The sequence below is a fragment of the Gobius niger genome (genome assembly GCF_951799975.1).
Source record: "Gobius niger genome assembly, chromosome: 3".
NCBI classification, from domain to species: domain Eukaryota; kingdom Metazoa; phylum Chordata; class Actinopteri; order Gobiiformes; family Gobiidae; genus Gobius; species Gobius niger.
Genome location: NC_136854.1, coordinates 42,916,329 through 42,939,260, shown reverse-complemented (window position 1 = coordinate 42,939,260; position 22,932 = coordinate 42,916,329). Strand labels below are relative to the sequence as shown.

At 39.6% G+C, this 22,932-nt stretch overlaps 1 protein-coding gene across 1 annotated transcript in view; it reads right to left on the bottom strand.

The window, feature by feature from the left end:
• The window catches only part of LOC306961110 (voltage-dependent T-type calcium channel subunit alpha-1I-like), a gene marked incomplete at its 3' end in the record, with an annotated part of 413,594 nt that overhangs the window by 228,029 nt on the left and 162,633 nt on the right, over nt 1-22,932 (bottom strand). The window contains exons 9-10 of the mRNA XM_079553726.1: nt 12,411-12,562; nt 8,180-8,365 (exon numbers count right to left, since the gene is read on the bottom strand). Coding sequence (XP_079409852.1) covers nt 8,180-8,365; nt 12,411-12,562 — 338 coding nt within the window. The remainder of the gene's footprint in view (nt 1-8,179; nt 8,366-12,410; nt 12,563-22,932) is intronic.

Sequence of the window (22,932 nt, the reverse complement as noted above, 5' to 3'; positions counted from 1 at the left end):
GGGGTTATTGTTGGCTGGCGTATATTGCTATATTATAATGGGACGAACCCACTTTGTCACAGACACGACAGTCTCTTCAAGGTAATGCCTTCAGGGAGGAGACTGCGGAATCTACGGGCCAGTTCCAGTCGACTGAAGAACAGTTTCATACACCAGGCCATTGGGAAGCTGAACCCCCTAACCCCTCCCCCACCCCTCGTCCCACACCCGCCGCTCCACAATCAAGGGTGAGAGAAAGATCATTTCAAATCATTCACACGGTTTGACATTAAAAAATCTTGAATCTTGACCGTGTGCACCTGAGCTGAGAGTGTAAGCCGGTGTTCAGTTTCCTCACGTGGACATGTAGAACAGGTAAACCCTTGGACACAAGAGACAAAGTGACCTGATGTTGTTGGTTAAAACCTTTCCTTCTTCGCCTAAACGCATCATATCAACAAAATGACTCATTAAAAGCTGTCCGTAAAGCCGGTGTGGAAACCTTCTCCCCTCAGACGTGTTTTTGAGCTCGGCGCGGCGGCTTCTTATTAGCGAGCTTTGACCTGATTTCTGCGAGTTCGTCTCATTATTTGCCGAAGGCTCTGAGGCCGAGTGCTAACAGTTTGACCCGGGGCGTCCGTGGCAGCGACAGCAGGTGGACCAGGCTTTGGAAATGCTCAAAAACAGACAGAAGGGCGGGGGGAACGCGGCGCTTTTCACCCAGACTCTGAAAAACCACAAAGGTCGAATGTGTTTAAATGGTCTTAAAAGCAGTAATGAGAACAGACCTTTGCACAGAACTCCGGGTTCATCTTTTAACCCTCTTGAGTTAGTGGTTTAACTTCAGTAATAAAAAAGTGAGGGGGAAATGCTACTATCTGACTTCAGAACTTTGATAAATGGATGCCTCCTGAACATTGTTTTTTGTTTTGTTTTAGGAGCCCCATTACATTAGCTGCCCGTTTAATGGCAGCAAGTCTTCCTGGGGCCATTCAATAGATGACAATTACATACTGTGCAATATCAAATAAATGTGCACAACATGCTTTAACCCCTTAACTCCCACCTGAACCGAGCACATTTTCTCCAGTTTGGCTTTACCCCAGTCCAAAAGCTTCTGGAAAAAAGGTGTGAAAATGGCGACAGAACTGAGATGAAAACAATGACAAAAATGTCACAAAAATTGATGAAAAAATGACAAAAATGTGATAAAATGTGACAAAAAAAACTACAAAAATGTGACAAAAAAGTGATAAAAATGTGACAAAAAATGAAAAAAATGTGACAAAAAATGACAAAAATGTGACAAAAAAGTGATAAAAATGTGACAAAAATGTGACAAAAATGTGACAAAAAAATGACAAAAATGTGAAAAAATGTGACAAAAATGTGACAAAATGTGACAAAATGTGACAAAAAATGATAAAAATGTGACAAAATGTGACAAAAATCTGACAAAATCTGACAAAAAATGACAAAAAATGACAAAAATGGGACAAAAAATGACAAAAAATGACAAAAATCTGACAAAATCTGACAAAAATGGGACAAAAATGGGACAAAATGGGACAAAAATGTGACAAAATGTGACAAAAAATTATAAAAATGTGACAAAATGTGACAAAATGTGACAAAAAAAGACAAAAATGTGACAAAAATGTGACAAAAATGTGACAAAATGTGACAAAAATGTGACAAAAATGTGACAAAAAATGACAAAAAAGTTACAAAAATGAGTTGAATACCCAACAAAAAAATGATGGGGAAAAAATCTGATGACGTGAGGAAAAAGATCCTCTCGGTTCAGGCGGGAGTTAAGAGGTTAAAGTGTCTACAGCAGGGGTGTCAAACTCATTCTGGGTCGCGGTCCGGCAATAGAGAAAAATCTAAATAAATCCTGTCTGCATTTGGAGATACTTACAGTGTATACGTGTCACTGTAATGTCCTCCTATAAGGTTAAAGGGATGTTTCAGGATGTTTGACATAGGGCCTTATTTCCTAGTTATCCAGAGTGTTGCTGATTTATGGAGATATTTTTTGTAATTCATGCAGTTCTTATGTTTGAAGAGTTTCGTGGCGCTAGGCTAGTGCAAGGCTAGTGCATTTCTATGGTATCAGCTAGCCTGCATTAAAAACAGTGTGACCCGCTCCACAGAGCACCTGAGGCAAATCACTTATAACACCAGACTAACCATATAAATGTCTGTGTTATCGCATTTTGAGGGACTATTTTCTAGCAGATCACTCCGCCTTCAAATATAAGAACTTAATGTAGATTGTGAACATTTTTCATAGTTAAAAACCTCTGATTGAACAACAGATGAATGTTTTCCTCTCCTTTTAACACTTAACGGTTTCCATGTCATTTCCCCAGAGAAGAGGAAAGGCTTAAGCACATTTTTTGGCCAAATAAATCACGTTGTGTTTCATTACACAGACGTCGACAGGTCTGACCTCATGCTATAGTTTATTTGTTCTATTTGGTCGGGACGGTGCATGTAAACACGCCACGTCGGATTGTGGCCTTGGGCTAATTTAAGATAAGATAAGACTTTATTGATCTCACAGTGGAGAAGTTCAGCTCTCAGAAACACTAGACAGGAAATGTGCAAACAATTCAAGAGTAAATAGATCTTATAGGGCTGGGACGATCCGCTTTTGTCTCGATCCGATACGTGTCACGATACGTATTGTGATCTAGTAAGTCATTATGATGAGTGTTTACCTTAAAATGTCTAAAAAGTCCATAGTTTATAAACCAAATGCCATTTAACCTCTTAACTCCCGCCTGAACCGAGAGGATCTTTTTCCTCACGTTATTTCCATCATTTTTTTGTTGGGTGTTCAACTCATTTTTGTAACTTTTGTCAATTTTTTGTAATTTTTTTGTTAAATTTGTATCAAAATGTTTTTCCTTTTTTTCGTCATTTTTTAAATCCATTTTTTGTATTTTTTTGTCACATTTTGTCATTTTTTTTGTCATTTTTTTGTCAAATTTTTGTCATTTTTTTTGTCATTTTTTTGTCACATTTTTGTCATTTTTTGTCACATTTTTATCACATTTTTTTCAATTTCTTGTGACATTTTTGCCACTTTTTCATCAATTTTTCGTCAATGTTTTCTCCCTTTTTTGTCACATTTCCATCATTGTTTTCGTCTCAGTTTTGTTGCTATTTTCACACCTTTTTTCCAGAAGCTTTTGGACTGGGGTAAAGCCAAACTGGAGAAAATGTGCTCGGTTCAGGTGGGAGTTAAGGGGTTAAAATAACTTATATTTGAGCAGCATCAGCTTCGTGGTTGTATAAGCTACGCGGCGGCGGAGTGATCTGCTAGAAAATAGTCCCTCAAAATGTGATCATTCATGTGATGCAGGTCCGACACAGACATTTATATGGTTAGTCTGGTGTTATAAGTGATTTGCCTCAGGTGCTCTGTGGAGCGGGTCACACTGTTTTTAATGCAGGCTAGCTGATACCATAGAAATGCACTAGCCTTGCACTAGCCTAGCGCCACGAAACTCTTCAAATATAAGAACTGCATGAATTACAAAAAAAATACATATCTACAGAAATCAGCTCTGGATAACTGGGAAATGAGGCCCTATGTCAAAAATCCTGAAACATCCCTTTAAGGAACTTACTGTTTACGTTTGACCCGTCCTTCAAAGCCACTTGAGAAACGGATTTTTAAAGTTTTAGGAAGTACTGGCCAGTACTTTTTGCTGCGATATGAAGAGTGACAATTATCTTCACCACAAAAGAATGCATTAACCTTAAACAGACAAAATCTACATATTGTTTAGACGTCCGACTCAATGCGAGCGTCTAACAGCGAGCATTGCAAATCATCAGTAAATGGACAAAACTGAGATTATGCTAAAATCGTGTAGAAAGTGCTGGACATAAATTGGCCGTAATGGACAAAAATGATGTTGTTTTGCGCCGGATAAAAGCGGCAAACTCTCTGAACTCAAACATTATAATCATGAAAGGCGCTGAAAGTTTTTAATTGGACTCTTTGTAAATGTCACAATGACACGAGACGAACATGATGTTTTTATCTCATTACCAATCGCTGCTTTGTCGCGACGTGATTTACCTTTTCCTTCTAAATGTCATGTTTTTGTGATGAAGACGAGCAGCAGATTAGGCCGTTAAACGAAACAAAGAGTCTTTGCTTCAGCCATAAGTTTACGGATGATGAACTTCGACGTCCGCGCAGGAATATCTTCACTTTACTGCATGGATGTTAAAGTGTTATTACGCCTCACAATATAGTTCCTCTTTTTTATCTGCTTGGAAAATCCACATGTTTAATTTTGTGAAACTATACTTGGATTGTGTAACTACTCACGTAACTGTGTTTAACCTCTTAACTCCCGCCTGAACCGAGAGGATCTTTTTCCTCAAGTCATCAGGTTTTTTTCCCATCATTTTTTGGTGGGTATTCAACTCATTTTTGTAACTTTTTTTAATCATTTTTTTAGTCATTTTTTGGTCATTTTTTGTAATTTTTTATCACATTTTTGTAATTTTTTTGTCATTTTTTTTGTCGATTTTTTATCAAATTTTTGACATTTTTTTGTCAATTTTTCCCATTTTTTTGTCATTTTATTGTCACATTTTGTCACATTTTTGTTATTTTTTCTTCAATTTTGCATCAAATTTTTATCAAAATTTTTAGTCACATTTTTGATATTTTTTGTCCCATTTTTTATAAAATTTTTGATTTTTTTTTGTCCATTTTTCGTCAATTTTCATCAATTTTTTGTCATTTTATTGTCACATTTTTGTAATTGTTTTGTCAAATTTTCATCAAATTTTTGTCACATTTGTGTTATTTTTTCTTCAATTTTGCATCAAAGTTTTGACATTTTTTGTCATTTTTTTTGTTCATTTTTTCTTCGATTTTTATCATTTTTTTTTACATTTTTTGTCACATTTTTGTCATTTTTTGTCCAATTTTTTATCCAATTTTTGACATCTTTTTGCCCATTTTTCGTCAATTTTTATCAATTTTTTGTCATTTTATTGTCACATTTTTGTAATTTTTTTGTCACTTTTTATTACATTTTTGTCACATTTTTGTTATTTTTTCTTCAAATTTTTATCACATTTTTTACATTTTTTGGTCACATTTTTGTGTCACATTTTTATCAAATTTCTGTAATTTTTTTGTCAATTTTGTATCAATTTCTTTTTGACATTTTTGTGACATTTTTGCCACTTTTTTGTCAATGTTTTCTCACTTTTTTGTCACATTTCCATCATTTTTTTCGTCTCAGTTTTGTTGCTATTTTCACACCTTTTCTCCAGAAGCTTTTGGACTGGGGTAAAGCCAAACTGGAGAAAATGTGCTCGGTTCAGGTGGGGGTTAAGGGGTTAAGGATCTTTCAGTGTTTAAAAAAAAGCTGCAGCAGAAATCACATGGACATTATGAAAAAACCTTCCGTTTTTCCTCCTGTTTCTGCGCCTCTCTGAGCCAAAACGCCACTGAATGTGTTATTTGGCAGCTTGTACATGTGAAGAGAAACATGTAGCCCAGTGTTAGAAGAAATAAGTATAGGCTACTATGTTTGTCGTCTTCCAGGAGAGGAATTTTCCCATCATAGAATGAGCCGTCATCTACTACCACTAGAACTACAATTACTGTGGAGTGAAAGAAAGTAGGTCTGTTCAGGAGAGCTGAGAGGAGAATAATGACTCACATCCAGGTAAATAAGGGTGTAATCAATGCCAGAACAAGATGTGACTAAGTGCTCGCATGTTTTTGTGATGAAGACGAGCAGCAGATTAAGGCCATTAAACGAAACAAAGAGTCTTTGCTTCAGCCACACCATAAGTTTACGGATGATGAACTTCGACGTCCGCGCAGGAATATCTTCACTTTACTGCATGGATGTTAAAGTGTCATTACGCCTCACAATATAGTTCCTCTTTTTTATCCGCTTAGAAAATCCACATGGATGCATTTTTTGTCTTTTTTTATGCTGGATTTTAGTCATTTTTTGTCTTTTTTTATGCTGGATTTTTTTCATTTTTTGTCTTTTTTTTTTGCTGGATTTTCGTCTTTTTTTTGCTTTTTTTGCTGGATTTATGTCCTTTTTTAATTATTTTTTTGCTGGATTTTTGTCATTTTTTGTCATTTTTTTGCTGGATTTTTGTCATTTTTTGTCTTTTTTTTTTTTTTGCTGGATTTTTTTCATTTTTATTTATTTTTTGCTGGATTTTTGTCATTTTTTTCCTTTTTTTTGTTGGATTTTTGTCATTTTTTTCCTTTTTTTTGCTGGATTTTGTCATTTTTTTCCTTTTTTTGTTGGATTTTTGTCATTTTTTCCCTTTTTTTGTTGGATTTTTGTCATTTTTTCCCTTTTTTTTGTTGGATTTTTGTAATTTTTTCCTTTTTTTGTTGGATTTTTGTCATTTTTTCCCTTTTTTTGTTGGATTTTTGTCATTTTTTCCCTTTTTTTTGTTGGATTTTTGTCATTTTTTTAATCATTTTTTTGCTTTTTTTTCTGGATTTTTGTCATTTTTTTATTTTTTTTCCTTTTTTCTGCTGGATTTTGTCATTTTTTTCCTTTTTTTGTTGGATTTTTGTCATTTTTTTGGGGTTTTTTTGTCATTTTTTTGCTTTTTCTTGCTGGATTTTTGTCATGTTTTACTGGATTTTTGTCATTTTTGTCATTTTTTTTGCTGGATTTTGTCATTTTTTTACTTTTTTTTGCTGGATTTTGTCATTTTTTCCCTTTTTTTGTTGGATTTTTGTCATTTTTTCCCTTTTTTTTGTTGGATTTTTGTCATTTTTTCCCTTTTTTTTCTGGATTTTTGTCATTTTTTTTTATTTTTTTGACGTTTTTTTGCTGGATTTTTGTCATTTTTTTCCTTTTTTCTGCTGGATTTTGTCATTTTTTTCCTTTTTTTGTTGGATTTTTGTCATTTTTTGGGGTTTTTTTTGTCATTTTTTTGGTTTTTCTTGCTGGATTTTTGTCATGTTTTGCTGGATTTTTGTCATTTTTTTTGTTTTGCTTTTTTTGCTGGATTTTGTCATTTTTTTCCTTTTTTTGTTGGATTTTTGTCATTTTTTTGGGTTTTTTTTGTCATTTTTTTGCTTTTTCTTGCTGGATTTTTGTCATGTTTTACTGGATTTTTGTCATTTTTTTCCTTTTTTTTGCTGGATTTTGTCATTTTTTTCCTTTTTTTGTTGGATTTTTGTCATTTTTTCCCTTTTTTTGTTGGATTTTTGTCATTTTTTCCCTTTTTTTTGTTGGATTTTTGTAATTTTTTCCTTTTTTTGTTGGATTTTTGTCATTTTTTCCCTTTTTTTGTTGGATTTTTGTCATTTTTTCCCTTTTTTTTGTTGGATTTTTGTCATTTTTTTAATCATTTTTTTGCTTTTTTTCTGGATTTTTGTCATTTTTTTTATTTTTTTTCCTTTTTTCTGCTGGATTTTGTCATTTTTTTCCTTTTTTTGTTGGATTTTTGTCATTTTTTGGGGGTTTTTTTTGTCATTTTTTTGCTTTTTCTTGCTGGATTTTTGTCATGTTTTACTGGATTTTTGTCATTTTTGTCATTTTTTTTGCTGGATTTTGTCATTTTTTTACTTTTTTTTGCTGGATTTTGTCATTTTTTCCCTTTTTTTGTTGGATTTTTGTCATTTTTTCCCTTTTTTTTGTTGGATTTTTGTCATTTTTTCCCTTTTTTTTTCTGGATTTTTGTCATTTTTTTTTATTTTTTTGACGTTTTTTTGCTGGATTTTTGTCATTTTTTTCCTTTTTTCTGCTGGATTTTGTCATTTTTTTCCTTTTTTTGTTGGATTTTTGTCATTTTTTGGGGGTTTTTTTGTCATTTTTTTGGTTTTTCTTGCTGGATTTTTGTCATGTTTTGCTGGATTTTTGTCATTTTTTTTGTTTTGCTTTTTTTGCTGGATTATTGTCATGTTTTTCCTTTTTTTTTGCTGGATTTTTGTAATTTTTTGTTTGTTTTTTTGCTGGATTTTTGTCATTTTTTTGCTTTTTTTTGGTCACTTTTTGTTGCTCTTTTGTCACTTTTTTGTTGACTTTTTGTCATTTTCGTCGCTTTTTTGTTGCGTTTACACCCTCATTTTCTTCTTATAGGAGCTCAGGTAAGAACATATCAGTATGCAAACACGGTGTTCCTTCAACCTTCTTGTTGTGAGGCGACGGTGAAACCCACGACTGACCTGAAGATGAAGATGAAGAGCATGAGGAGCATGCAGAAGGTGGCCACGTTGTCCATGGTCTTCATGAGGACAACGAGCTGCCTCCTCAGCGCCGGCATGAAGCGCACCAGCTTCAGCACCCGCAGCAGACGGAAGGTCCTGAGCACCGACAGGCCGCCGTCCGACTGGCCCACGATCTCGCACACGCTGAGGAGGAGGAGGAGCGTTACTGAGGGAAACATCACACCGAGCTTTGAGCATCTCTTACGAAATAAACGCCCTGGGAAGTTAAGGCCTATTCATACTCCACAAGACGCAAGAACTTTGTTCTCGCACCCAGAGCTGCGAGAACAAAATGACGTCATTTTGTTCTCGCAGCTCCTGTTCGGCAGCTCTTGCTGACGCATCAGCTCAGCAGAACTTTGTTCGGCAAGGCTGCAAGAACTCTGACTGTGATTGGCTGGATTTTTAGTGGGCGGGGTTATTTCTGTGGAAGCGGGAAGCGAGAATCCAATATTTACTTCCTAACACCGGTGCAGGAAAACGGAGACAACGTGGCAACGCGGCAGTGAAATACTTCGCTGAAGGACACGGACACGCAAACGGCAACAAAGTCCTGGAGAGAAACACAAGGACGAAGAGGAAACAGAAGAGTCTGGTGAAAGAGGCGAGCGATAGAAGAAAAAAGTGGTTCAGGCTCGTGGTCAGAGGGACACCAGGCTTCTACACCTCAGACCTTCATCAAACACCGAGAAAGTGAAGGTTCTTGGATGGACAAAACCCGTACTGAGCTACACAGACGTCAAACAACATGATTTTACGGAGTGACACGGAGGTAAACTTTAACGTTAACGCTAACGTTTTCTAATAACGTAATAAACCAGTGGGAGACGTGGCTAAACATGAAGTCGATCTTCAAAATGTTTGCAATATCGTGACTGATACATTTTATAATAGTTTGAACTCAAATGGCTCGTTTTATTTCGGTCATTCCTTGTTTGTTTTGGCTGCGGGAAAAGGGGGCGTGGCTGTTCGGCAGAAACACGTCTTGTGGAGTATGAAATGTCAGAGCCCAGAAGAACTTTGTTCTCGTTCTTTTTGCCTCAAGAACAAGAACAAAGTTCTCGTGTCTTTTGGAGGATGAAGAGGCCTTTAGTGTGCAGGAGGATGTTTCAACACAGAGAATGAATGCAGTTTCCTCCTGATAAGCCTGTGGTATAGGCCCTATTTGTAATCATTTGTGCTTTGTGGCAAAGCATCTGCACAAATGCAAATGGCGTTCCAACCAGCCCCAGTCTGAGTCGAAGGGCACCGGGACAGAAGACATTATAAAGACTAAACCCTTTAAACAACCCGAGCAAGACCAACGTGATGTTTGGATTCAGCTCATCAGGATTGTCCTAAATCAGCTCACAAACACCAACACAACGGCAACACGTCCTCGTTCAGCTCAAGGCTTTGTGCATGAATGAAACAAACGAGAATCTGAAGAGCATCAATTAAAAAGTGCGACCCCAGGCTTTTGAAGAGACTGGTGCCATCACGGAACACACACAGCGCTCCGCTCAGACCCATTGTCCCGCTAATGGAGGCGGCCATCAAAAGGTCGCCGCATGAAACCCCCTCTTCCTCTCAAACCCACTCCAGTTTGAAAGACCGGGGGCATTCGGCAAATGAAAAGCACATCACAGGCACACGCGGCGGGCCTCCGTGTCGTCCGCCGCGCTTTGAACGGCGTTTCGTTTGAGCTCGAAACGCGGCCGACACAATGAATGAAAGGGGGAACGCGGCGGATCAAATGGACGAGTCTCCGTTTAGTGTTTGCGTTTCGTATTTGAGAGGAGGATGTGGAAGTTTGGAGATCCAGAGCGTAGGATCTGAGAGGGTCTGTGCGTCGCTGCCTCAGGTGGAACAGAGGCTGGTTATTGGGCTTCAAACGCCACACGCTGCAGGTGACGACGGGAAAATCTGGACCTTTCGCTGTAGGTTACTGTTAAAGAAAAAAGATGCAGTGCGAGTTTTGTGGCATTTTATGTTTTCGTGGGCTTTTTATGCCCCTGAAAAGAGATTATTAATCTCAGTGGGACTTTCCTGGTTAAATAACGGTCAAATAAATAAATAAATATGCGCAAAAATTGACAAAATTGCTCATATTTTAAAGCAGTACTAAGTAACTCATGCCCCTAGAGGCCATAAGCGCAACTGCAGGTGTCGTAGCGTGTTGCGATTTTTTAATTTATTAATTGTCTTGGAGAGTAAATACTACGCTGACAGGAAAGGCGACGGGACAGAGGGATATTGTAATTTTTTTCACTCAAACTTGGCTGTAAATACTGTTTAAGTGATGCTAGCCCGCAGTTAGCTTTGCCAGTTAGCCTGTTAGCTTCTTCTTCGTGATTGTATTAGTGTGTATTGGTGGCTCCGGTCTGGTGGCAGTCAAGTTGCAATTGTGGTTTTCTGGACAGAGACACCAGGGGGCGATGAAAGACCCTCCAATCATCCCATAAACACTTGTGTTACCCCCAGAGGGACGACGGGGAGGATTTATTAAGGTAAACACGTTAGTTTGTACTGCTTTACGCAAGAATATCTTAATATTGGATCGAGCCAGGTTAAAACACGTTGAGTGCCAAAAACAGAAAAAACATGTTTTTGCGGAGGGCGGGGGTTTCATTATGACACTCGAATACACCGTATGTGATGGCTCTGTGATGAACAGAAGTGAAATAGATGACAATCAAAAACTCAGGATCTGGACATTTCCTGTATAATATGAAAATAATATTTTCTTTTCTTTTTTTAGTCTGAGGGTTGAGGTGTTGCGTAGAGAACAGCTGTAAAGCCGACACTTCTCTCTCGCTCTCTGGAGCGTTTGACAAAGCAGAGCCGCTTCACATGGACAGATCGAAACCGTTGAGATTTCAACATTTTTATGAGTTTTTAAATGGTTAAAATCGGTCCAAGGACGACTGAGAAACATCCTGTTCAAGGGACTATATAGAGTTTAAAAATGTTCTGAGGTGTAGAATGAGCTCAGACCTGTTCACCACAACTGCCTCTCACTCAGAAAGGTGTTACTTCGGGTCCAAAGTGCCGTCATGCACAAGCTTAATATAGAAGCTGCAGTTACACATATGACCTGAGGTGGCAGTAGTGAGTATAAAATAGCCAACTTGCATCTAGTCCCTTTAAAGTCTTAAATCCGAGACCAGGCTGTTTAAATGCACACGAGATAAACATCATAAAATAAGCATTGTAAAAGTTAAGTTTCATCTCTTTACGCTCTGACATGAAAAGATGCTAAGGGAGAAAACTTAGTAAAACTGTCAACACTGATGCCTGCATGAAAGATCAATGCCATGTCTCGCCTTAATGCAGCCAAACAGACTTTTATTTATTTTTACACCACGGTCTGGGTGAATACTGGATTCTGATTGGCTGGTGCATTATTTTGGTGTAACCGCACACGTAGTCCGGTAGTTAAATCACTGGGATATCACTCCGCTGTGGCGTCGCCATAGCAACGCATGACACAAATGAATCAGATAAAGGCGTAATTAGTGACTGACAGGAACGTATGAGATGGATTTAGTGTTTGCTAAATGTTTGTAGAGGAGAGTGAGCAGCTAGGTTAGCTACTGTTAATAACATATGAGCTTTACATTTCTATTGAAAACGGTTAAGGCTATTCATCATTTTCAGGCGTACATAAAATGATCCTGCATTGAAGCATCTTTGTCTGGATTAGTAAAGTCAAACATAAAAGTTTCAGTTGGGGGGGCCCAGGTGTGAGCGACTCCACCGCAGCTGTTTCCATAAACAGTTGAGCTGGTTGAGCTAGCTAGCTAGCTTCAGGTTAAACAGCGTAAAAGGTAAATAACTCCTGCCCACGAGTGCCGCATATCGGTGTTTCCTTCCAGGGAAAAGTGTTTCCGGGTTAGTCCTGTTGTGTTGTGATTCTGTGCTGATGTTGTGTCGTTGAGCCTGACTGAGATCCTCGTAATAGCTGCGGAGAATGACTCGCTCTGAGACCAGCCTTCAGTGACCGGCTAATAACCCACACAAAATAGTCCCGTAGTCTGGCAGATTTAGTGAGTTTAGTCACTGAAACAAACATTTATTATAAATGTTACGTTTGTGGGACCCTGGTATAAGCGGATTAAACAACGAGGAGCCGCGTTAGAACCGTCTAATGCGGCTCCTCGTTGTTTAATCCTGACTTATTTCCATATTTGAGCGTAGCGGGCGTTACCTGATGATGACGATAATGCCGTCGAACACGTTGTAGGGGTTCCTCAGGTAACTGAAGGATCCGAAGGCGGTGAGTTTGAGGATCATCTCCAGGGAGAACATGCTGGTGAAGACGATGTTGCAGATCTCCAGGACATTTGTCAGCTCGTCCGGCTGAAAAAGAGAACAATAACTGCTCAGACTCATCAATACCTGCTCAGGCTCATCAATACCTGCTCAGACTCATCAATAACTGCTCAGACTCATCAATAACGGCTCAGACTCATCAATACCTGCTCAGACTCATCAATACCTGCTCAGACTCATCAATACCTGCTCAGACTCATCAATACCTGCTCAGGCTCATCAATACCTGCTCAGGCTCATCAATACCTGCTCAGACTCATCAATACCTGCTCAGACTCATCAATACCTGCTCAGACTCATCAATAACTGCTCAGACTCATCAATACCTGCTCAGACTCATCAATACCTGCTCAGACTCATCAATACCTGCTCAGACTCATCAATACCTGCTCAGACTCATCAATACCTGCTCAGACTCATCAATACCTGCTCAGACTCATCAATACCTGCTCAGACTCATCAATACCTGCTCAGACTCATCAATACCTGCTCAGACTCATCAATACCTGCTCAGACTCATCAATACCTGCTCAGACTCATCAATACCAGCTCAGGCTCATCAATACCTGCTCAGACTCATCAATACCTGCTCAGACTCATCAATACCTGCTCAGACTCATCAATACCAGCTCAGGCTCATCAATACCAGCTCAGGCTCATCAATACCTGCTCAGACTCATCAATACCTGCTCAGACTCATCAATACCTGCTCAGACTCATCAATACCAGCTCAGGCTCATCAATACCAGCTCAGGCTCATCAATACCTGCTCAGACTCATCAATACCAGCTCAGGCTCATCAATACCAGCTCAGGCTCATCAATACCTGCTCAGACTCATCAATACCAGCTCAGGCTCATCAATACCAGCTCAGGCTCATCAATACCTGCTCAGACTCATCAATACCTGCTCAGACTCATCAATACCAGCTCAGGCTCATCAATACCAGCTCAGACTCATCAATACCTGCTCAGACTCATCAATACCTGCTCAGACTCATCAATACCTGCTCAGACTCATCAATACCTGCTCAGGCTCATCAATACCTGCTCCAATAACTTCAATGAGAAAGAAAGCAAGACTTCAGACTAGGGCTGCACGATATTGAAGTGACTTGCGATATGCGATATGGCTATGCAATATCGCGCTCACGATATTATTGCGATATTTCACCAAACGCGATATGTTCCATTTTTTTCAGCACATCGTGTCAAAAGAAGACTTAAAAAACACCCAATCAGGACCAAAACAAGGGTAGAATTTAACTTCTTAACTCCCGCCTGAACCGAGAGGATCTTTTTCCTCACGTTCAGATTTTTTTCCATCATTTTTTGCTGGGTATTCAACTCATTTTTGTAACTTTTTTGTCATTTTTTTGTCATTTTTTCTCACCTTTTTGTCTTTTTTTTTTGGTCAATTTTTTGTTATTTTTTTGTCAATTTATTAGCAATTTTTTGTCATGTTTTTGTCACATTTTTGTCACATTTTTGTATTTTTTTTTGTCATATCCTGTCACATTTCCATCATTGTTTTCGTCTCAGTTCTGTCGCTATTTTCACAGCTTTTTTCCAGAAGCTTTTGGATTGGGGTAAAGCCAAACTGGAGAAAATGTGCTCGGTTCAGGTGGGAGTTAAGGGGTTAACAAAGCTAGTAAATGTTAAACTAAAACTGAACTTTTACACATGACTTCAATGCATGAGTTTGAGTTTGCAAAAAAATTGGGTGGATCTTGTTGCGATATATTGTGGCTTCTCGCGATACGGATATTGCATCAGCTAATATCGCGATACGATATTTTTCGCGATATATTGTGCAGCCCTACTTCAGACCCTTAAATATATAATAAATATAAAAGTGTATTTCCACATTTCTTCTGAGACCGACGGAATTATCGCTCATTCACACCTTCTGGAGTCACTCAACAAAGTGAAGTTTGGCACCGACAACTGCTGCCATTTTACAGAAATACAATCGTACGCATTGCACTTCGCGCTCCTCGTTTGTGAGGCGTCAGTGTGGACGTGATACAGTCTCCAAAACCTGGATCTGTAATGAGCAAACCCAACAGAACGGGAATGCAAGGGTTTTCCCATCTTCGAACTCCTGACCAAACCTGGTGTAAGATCTGGAGGCGGGCACTCACTCTTTTGTCATTTTTGTCATTTTCTTGTCATTTTTTGTCATTTTTTTGTCATTTTTTTTGTATTTTTTTGTCACAATTCTTGTCACATTTTTTGTCATTTTTTGGTAATTTTTGTCTTTATTTGTCACATTTTTTCGTCACATTTGTGTCACTTTTTGTCATTTTTTTGTCATTTTTTTTGTCATTTTTTTTGTCATTTTTTACATTTTTTTTATGTCATGATTTTGTCATTTTTGTGTCATTTTTGTGTCATTTTTGTGTCATTTTTTTGTCATTTTTTTCACAATTCTTGTCACATTTTTTGGGTCATTTTTTTTGTAATTTTTGTCTTTTTTTGTCATTTTTTCGTCACATTTGTGTCACTTTTTGTCATTTTTTTGTCATTTTTTTGTCTTTTTTTTTGTCATTTTTGTCTTTTTTGTACTTTTTTTTTATGTCATGTTTTTGTCATTTTTTGTCTTTTTTTTGTCAAAGTTTTCTCACTTTTTTGTCCCATCTTCACCTCATTGTTTTCGTCTCAGTTTTTTTGCTATTTTCACACCTTTTTTTCCAGAAGCTTTTGGATTGGGGTAAAGCCAAACTGGAGAAAATGTGCTCGGTTCAGGCGGGAGTTAAGGGGTTAAAGCTGCACAGTCTGATTTAGTTTCCTAAATGTGTTTCTAGCTCTCACAGACCCTCAGCACATCCCGATTGTTCCCGTGAGTTCATCAGAAGCTCGTCTCAGTCGGAGTTCATAGCGAGACAGAGTTGAGACGTGAACATGTGGAGACAGAAAAAAGACAAATAGGCTAAAAACCGACAATTGCTGCCATTTTACAGAAATACAATCGTACGCATTGCACTTTGCGCTCCTCGTTTGTGAGGCGTCAGTGTGGACGTGATACAGTCTCCAAAACCTGGATCTGTAATGAGCAAACCCAACAGAACGGGAATGCAAGGGTTATCCTATCTTCGAACTCCTGACCAAACCTGGTGTAAGATCTGGAGACGGGCACTCGGGAGCAGCTACACCTCAGCAGATTTGAAGGACGGCTCAAATACTGGGGACAAAACAAGTCTTCCTTAACCTTTACTTCATATTAATTAATAATACTTGTCACTCTTGTTACAGCCACACTCAGCCGCTCCCTTCTGCTCAACTTCTCATCCTTCGAACCAACCTCCTCCATAAAGACCACGACTGTTTCCCCTTCATGTCGCCAGCAAAAAGTGAATATCTTAACGTCTTAACTCCCGCCTGAACCGAGAGCATTTTCTCCAGTTCAGCTTCACCCAAATCCTGTAGGCCAGTGTAACACCTCATTTGAAAGATCTACAAAACTCATCTAAATGGATCTTTTTCCTCACGTCATCAGATTTTTTGCTTTTTTGGGTGGTGGGGTATTCAACTCATTTTTGTAACTTTGTCATTTTTTTGTCACATTTTTGTCACTTGTTGTCATTTTTTAGTCTTTTTTTGTGTGGTCATTTTTGTCTTTTTTTAAAAAACATTTTTGTCATTTTTTCGTCACTTTTTTGTCATTTTTTGTCACTTTTTGTCAAATTTTCTGTCGCATTTTTTGTAATTTTCTTTCTTTTTTTATGTTATTTATTTTGTCATTTTTTCGTCACATTTTTGTCACATTTTTTGTATTTTTTTCCCTTTTTTTTCTGTCATTTTTTGGTTATTTTTTTGTCACTTTTTGTCATTTTTTTTTGTCACATTTTTGTCATTTTTCGTCACTTTTTTGTCAAAGTTTTCTCGCTTTTTTGTCACATTTCGTCATTGTTTTCGTCTCAGTTTTGTTGCTATTTTCACAGCTTTTTTCCAGAAGCTTTTGAATTGGGGTAAAGCCAAACTGGAGAAAATGTGCTCGGTTCAGGTGGGAGTTAAGGGGTTAATACTCGTAGGGAAATTGATTCTCAAACGCCAGTGTTCAGGGACAGAAACACCTGGAGGATTAACCTATTGTACATGTTTAAAATGAACAAATCAATTGAATACCACTTTAATGTGCCGCAGACACAAATCCAGGGTTTTGGTCATTTTTTTGTCAGTTTTGTAAAAATTTTTGTAATTATTGCCTTTTTTTTAATAACATTTTTGTCATTTTTTTTGGTCATTTTTTGGTCATTTTTTGTCACATTTTTGTCATGTGGGACGCTTAAAGCAGAACTAAGTAACTCCCCTAGAGGCCATAAGCGCCACTGCAGGTGTCGTAGCATGTTGCGTTTTTTACTCATTAATTGTAAATACTACACTGACAGAAAAGACAAAGGGACAGTGGGATATTGTGCGTCCAATTACAGAATGAAGATCATTTTTTTCACTTAAACTTTGCTGTAAATACTGTTTAAGTGGTGCTAGCCCGCAGTTAGCTTTGCCCGTTAGCCTGCTAGCTTCTTCTCCGTGATTCCATTAGTGTGTATTGGAGCTTCCGACCTGGTGGCTGGTGATCCCTAACACCGACCAAGTCTGATAAATCTGGAAATCTCCCGCCCGAATGTCCTGATGGCGCCTCTGCTGCGCTGATAGAATTATCCTGTTCACACTCCTTCATCAGAGGCGTTAGCGGCTAAAGATTGGCACCAACAATAGGCTTCACGGATTCCCTCTATATTTACACCCGCTCCTCATTAGTACATTTGCATTTCTCCCACTCACACCATGTAAATACGTTTGTTTGGTCCAGTATTTGTGATTTAATCCTGAGGGAGAGTCCGGGTCTAATCCCAAATAATCCCTGATCTAGAGTTTTTAAGGATCTGTTCTTCACTTGAAGTAGTTTTCTTGTTGGGAACTTTCTACTTTTACTCCATTTGAAAGATAAATATCCTACTTTCTGCTCCACTTCATTTCTATAAAGGCTCCAAAGTAAAAAGTCGTTAATGGTGCACACTCCAGAACAGTAGGGGGCGCTGTGAAGATGTTCTGTCAAATGCCACTGACTCACAACGAAGGTTTGTCCCCGTCGTGTTGCCGTACAGCGGGGGAATTCAGGCGCATTTTCTGTGCTTTTGAAGATGCAAATTTGAAATTATTTTTCCCAACACTTATTTAAATGTATTTGCACTTTCATGGCATTTATATAATTTCAGCGGCTTCTTTATCCTCAGCATATTCTAACATGAAGTTTAGTGGCCACTGGACGTGTATCCGACCCACAAAAAGAGTTAGTATTTAGCTCAGAGGACACTTTTATACGGCAATTTGTATCTAAAGCATCATCTAAAAAGGTCTGCATTCATTAAAGCCACACTGCGTAGAATCATACCCAATAAATAACATTGAAATATGAGCATTAATATATTTTCATCACTGAAACATGCCTCATAAATATGTGCTTTTGCTGTGAGCGGCGTAGCTTTACCGGGAGTGGGGACGTCTCGAGCTCATCTCCATGGAGATGTGACTAAAGTCAGCAGAATTTAAAGGGGGGGTATTATGCAAAATCGACTTTTTCAAGCTTTCCATCATGTTATTCTGTCACTCCCTCATTAAAAACATGGCTGAAGTGTTGCCTTGGCACATTCACGTATTTCTGAGTCATCTGTAAAAACTCTGATGGCGGCCATTTTAGGGATAGGTTTGCCTGAGTCCTCCTAGGAACGCCCCCACCTCCTGGAGACGCCTCCGAGCTTTCATTTACACCAGTATGAGACAAATTCCTAACATGGGGAATATTTCTACTGCCATAGTTTCTAATAAAGGCCCCGGCCTGTTTTAGAGACCGGCTTTAATTTGCCTGTTAGAGACCCGGCCGCTAATGGAATACAGGCCAGTATTAGAGAATTTACGGTATATAACACTGTTTGTAGATGAGAAAATGACCTTTGAAGTTACAATTTCCCGCTTGAATCTATGCAGAAACATTGACACAGTGCGATAATAAAAACTTTCCACTGCTGTGTTTTGGCTCAAACACCTGGAAACTGGAAAAGTGATATTTATTTTGAAAACTTTACAAACGACTGCTCTGAACCCATTACAGCCAACACCAGCTTCCTCACATTTCCCGGTAACAAAACTAAATGGATTCTTGTGTGCGTTTAGCCTTTTCTTTGGCTCCGCTCGCCGCCGCCGCCGTGCGCTCTGGGGCTCGCTGTGTTTCGCGGACGCTAACGAGTGTTCAGCCCCGCGAGCCCGGGAGCTAATGATGCGTCCGCACGGTTAGCCGCGGCGCTAACAATCCGGCGAGGCTTGTGAAGAGCGCGGACGGGCTTTGTTGTTGTCAGATATAATGGGGAGGGATTGGCGGAGCAGTCAGAGCCGGTATAGGGAGTAAGTGAAAAGTGAATCGCTGTTTGGATCGAAGAAAAGAGTTTAAAGAAGCGGAAAAGGCTGAGCTCAACAATCCCGCTTTTGTGTTGTGGATATTGGGGTTTCATAACAAGTTGAATTTCACTTGCTTTAATGTGGGGAAATGCTCTGACATATGCGATTTGTTGTTGCTTTTACTTTGGTTTTACTTTTTAAAGGGGGGGTATTATGCAAAATGGAGTAACTCACCAATCTCCCGAATAAACTCACTGGACACTGATCCATCCTTAGTGATGGACTAAGAACTCAAACTTAATGTGGACGGAAGTGTCGGTTAGGGCGGAGCGACGCGTTTTTGTTGTTTTGGGGATTATAGACTGAACTATTTTTGTTGTTTGTTGTTGGAACACCAAATGCTAACTCGGCAAGGAAAAAAAAACAAAGTGCATTTCTATACAATGTCTCAATGTCTATTTCCACTTAATAATAAGGCAAAGCCACGAAAACGCAATAACGACTTGTGTGTATTGTTTTCTGCACCGACACCTCCCTGAGCGTATCTAAATCTTCTGGTCCAGCCCAATTTCAATCGAACGAGTATTTACCCATACATGCTACATTTACTTTAGGCCATCTATTATAGAAAACGCTATCTCAATGGCCGCCGCCTGGGCGCCGCCATGTTTATTTCCCATACCGACTTTGAAGCTTAGCAGGGACGGGCCTGGTTAGGACTGAGATGGGAGACCGTTTGGGAACACAGGAAGCCTGGCGACAGTACTGAGTGTGTGCGTGGTTGGTGCTGCCGTGCGTGTGCGCGCATCCAAACAGGGCGGTGTGTGCGTATGTGTGTGTGTGTGCGTGCGCGCGTGTATGTGTGCGCGGGCATCCAACCAGGGCGATGTGTGTCATTGTCACTCACCGCTAACCTGCAGACGCTCCGCACAGGTACAGTTACATCCTCCAAAACACATCTGCGTGTCTTTGTTTAAGTCTCTCCTGCAGTGACCGAGGCTGTGGTTCATTTTACATCCAGGGCTGCGTAATGTTAGAGACGCAGACAAATGCGTAACATCCAATCCTGCCCATATACGTCTCCAAAGCTTTGTCTCCGAAAAAACAGTACACGCTAAACATTGCCCAAAACCTGCTCAAACACGAGCCTCTAATCAAACGCGCTGCTCCGACTGATTTCTCCTCCGTGTGCGTAAAAGCGAAAATGAAACTACTACTTAACGAGCGCATGGCCTGCACTGCGTAGTTTTTTTTCCGTTTTTTTTACTTTGCTGCTGTACCATTTGTTTTCTACTTTGCTTTCACGTATTGTGAACCCAGAGGTACATTTTATTCTAAAGCAGCTTTGAAAGCATTGCCAATTTTATTGTAAGGTTATAAATACTGTCTAACAACGATCATTAGGCTATTTCAGTTCAAAACCTACTCATTATTTTTTTGATTGTACACTACCGGGATGCACCAAACCACGGGTCCTGCACCGTGAACCGAACCGTTAGAGCTGAACCCCTAATATTTATCCATAATTATTCCACTGTCTCTTGAATTCTATTCCCTGAGTTTAGCGAAAATATTGTCGATGTAGTTTATAAGAAAGGAGCACGGGTGCATCAAACACTCCAATTGCAGTTTGTTTGACATTATTTTTAGCATTCATTATTTTACACATTTGTAGTGGCCACAGTTTTTGGAATGGGTTGGGAACCACTGGTCTACAGCTGAACTGTGTGACGGGTTGGACATTTCTTTGTAATCACTCATAATCTCAGAATATCAAATGTGGAGACTAGCGAGGCCCGGCCGAAGGCCGGGTCTCAGCTAGTGATAGGCAGGTTTGGCCATGAACCTTTGACAGTAAAGAAAACTGTCCTTCCACCAAGCAAACACTCCCACCCCTGTCTGAGAAAAACAACACAGGGCTCTCCTGTGCAAAAGTCTGCAGATGGACATTCACCTCCCATTGAAAATAATCGTACAATCCCTCCTGATCCCGGAAACTTCCCCAACACTTCCTTGTCAAACCCTCGCCCAACAAATGCAGCGCCACACGGTCCCTCGTCTCTATTATTTAAATGCTTTGCACAGAAACAATGGCCGTGCTGTTGCCATAGCACGAGCCAGTTTCTAATAATAACCGGATCGGATTCAGATCAAACTCAAGAAACAGCTGCTTCCTCTGCAGCAAATCACGCAGAACAGAATCCCCGGCCTGACGCAGAGGCTTTGCGATGTGATAAAGTGGATTTCTCTGAAAACGAGGGCGGATTGATGCAAACACCACCGCGGCTCCTCTGCGCTCCTCCACGTGGTTATTGTACAGTGTTTGACAGAGTGATTTCACTTTACACAGAGGCTGCATTAGTGAAACAGATTCATTCATAATTGTACGATCCTACTGTTTTGTTGGAGTGATGTCATACAACTATAGTCAGAATCTGTCTTACTTTTTAAAGATCATTGAACACAGACAGACAAGTCCTTCTTTATAATAATCAAAACAGTGAATTAGGGAGGTCATGATTTAAAATGTTTATGTCACGATTATTGTGAGATAAAATTATTCATGATTATCCCCAAGGAGGTCCCACTGTGCTGGCTTCAATTGTCCATAGAAGAAAGTGGTCAGTCAGAAAGAGGTCATTTTCACACCTTCAGGGAGCCTAAAGGGGCCGACCAGCTCTCTCCCCATGATTCTGGTCCAAAACATGACTCCGCCCCCTCCTTACTGACGTCACAGCCTTGTTGGGACATGGTGGTCATTCACCAACCATCCACTACTCCATCCATCTGACCATCATCAGTGAACAAGACTGTTTGAAAATGAGTCCTCATGTATTTCTGAGCCACTGCAGACGTTTCTGCTTCAGCCTCAATGAACAGTTTAGGGGAGGCCCGGATAGAAGGTTTATGCACAACTGCAGCCTCTGGAGGGTCCTAGTCTCGCCAACCAGACTCCGCTTCTTTACAGAAGAGGCTCTGGCAACACTCGCGCTTTCAAAGGAAGTGACGCAGCGATATGGAGCCGACCGACCAATCAGAGCAGCTCCTGAACGGGCGTCACGTTGTTGCGCCTTTGTTTTGTAGTTTTTCAACACAAGCATCCACTTCACGTAATGCTCCGGTTTGCTTGTATTCTTAAGTTTTTCTGACATAAACGACAGAAGTCATTTCCTGAACTCCGTGTGGCAGGAGCGCCATTGTTAATGTCCCAATGATACAACTTTCTTGTCGCTGTTTCTGTCGTCACATCCGCTATGTTCTCATTGGCTGCGCTTCGGTTGTGCCACATTAGTCCCGCCTCAAGCAGTAGCTTTTCTACAACAGGGTCGCCAGACTAGTCTCCTGTTTATTAATTAATAAACATCGGAGATTAGTCTGGATGCCAGGCTAGGAGGGTCCTACACCTGGATGTTCGGGAGACTCCAGAGGCACCAGCAGCTTCAAAAACCTGTATGCTGTTTTGTAGCACCTGTTCTCTTAATCTGATGTGTTTGTCTGGCAGAAACCGTCCATATTGTGCCTTTATCTGCTCTGAATCATCCACAAATCTCTTATCTGTATGAAGATTATGCTTCATCTTTCATGAAATATCGAAGGTTTTCATACCTAGACCAAGGCATTCAACCATTTCACGCTTTTCATCAGCAGACAGATCCTTTTTCTTTCCCATATTGCATGAAAATGATGATCTGCTTAATAATGTGGAACCTTTTCAGTAGTTTTTTCCTGGGCTTAACCTGAAAACTGATCATCCCAGGCATCTGAGATTGATGTCAGTGATTCAAAGAGCCTCAGACACAAAACCATCCACAAGCTTCATTGAAAAACCTTTTTTTAAACCTTCATGACACTGAAATACAATTTGTATAACAATTTGGAACACAGTGTAAAATTCTCAGGGTAAACTTACCGCGTCCTTTCATAATCGGGGTAATCTTAAAAACGTTTAATCTTGACATTTCTACAGTGAATACAAAGACAATACACCTTTCCCAAAAC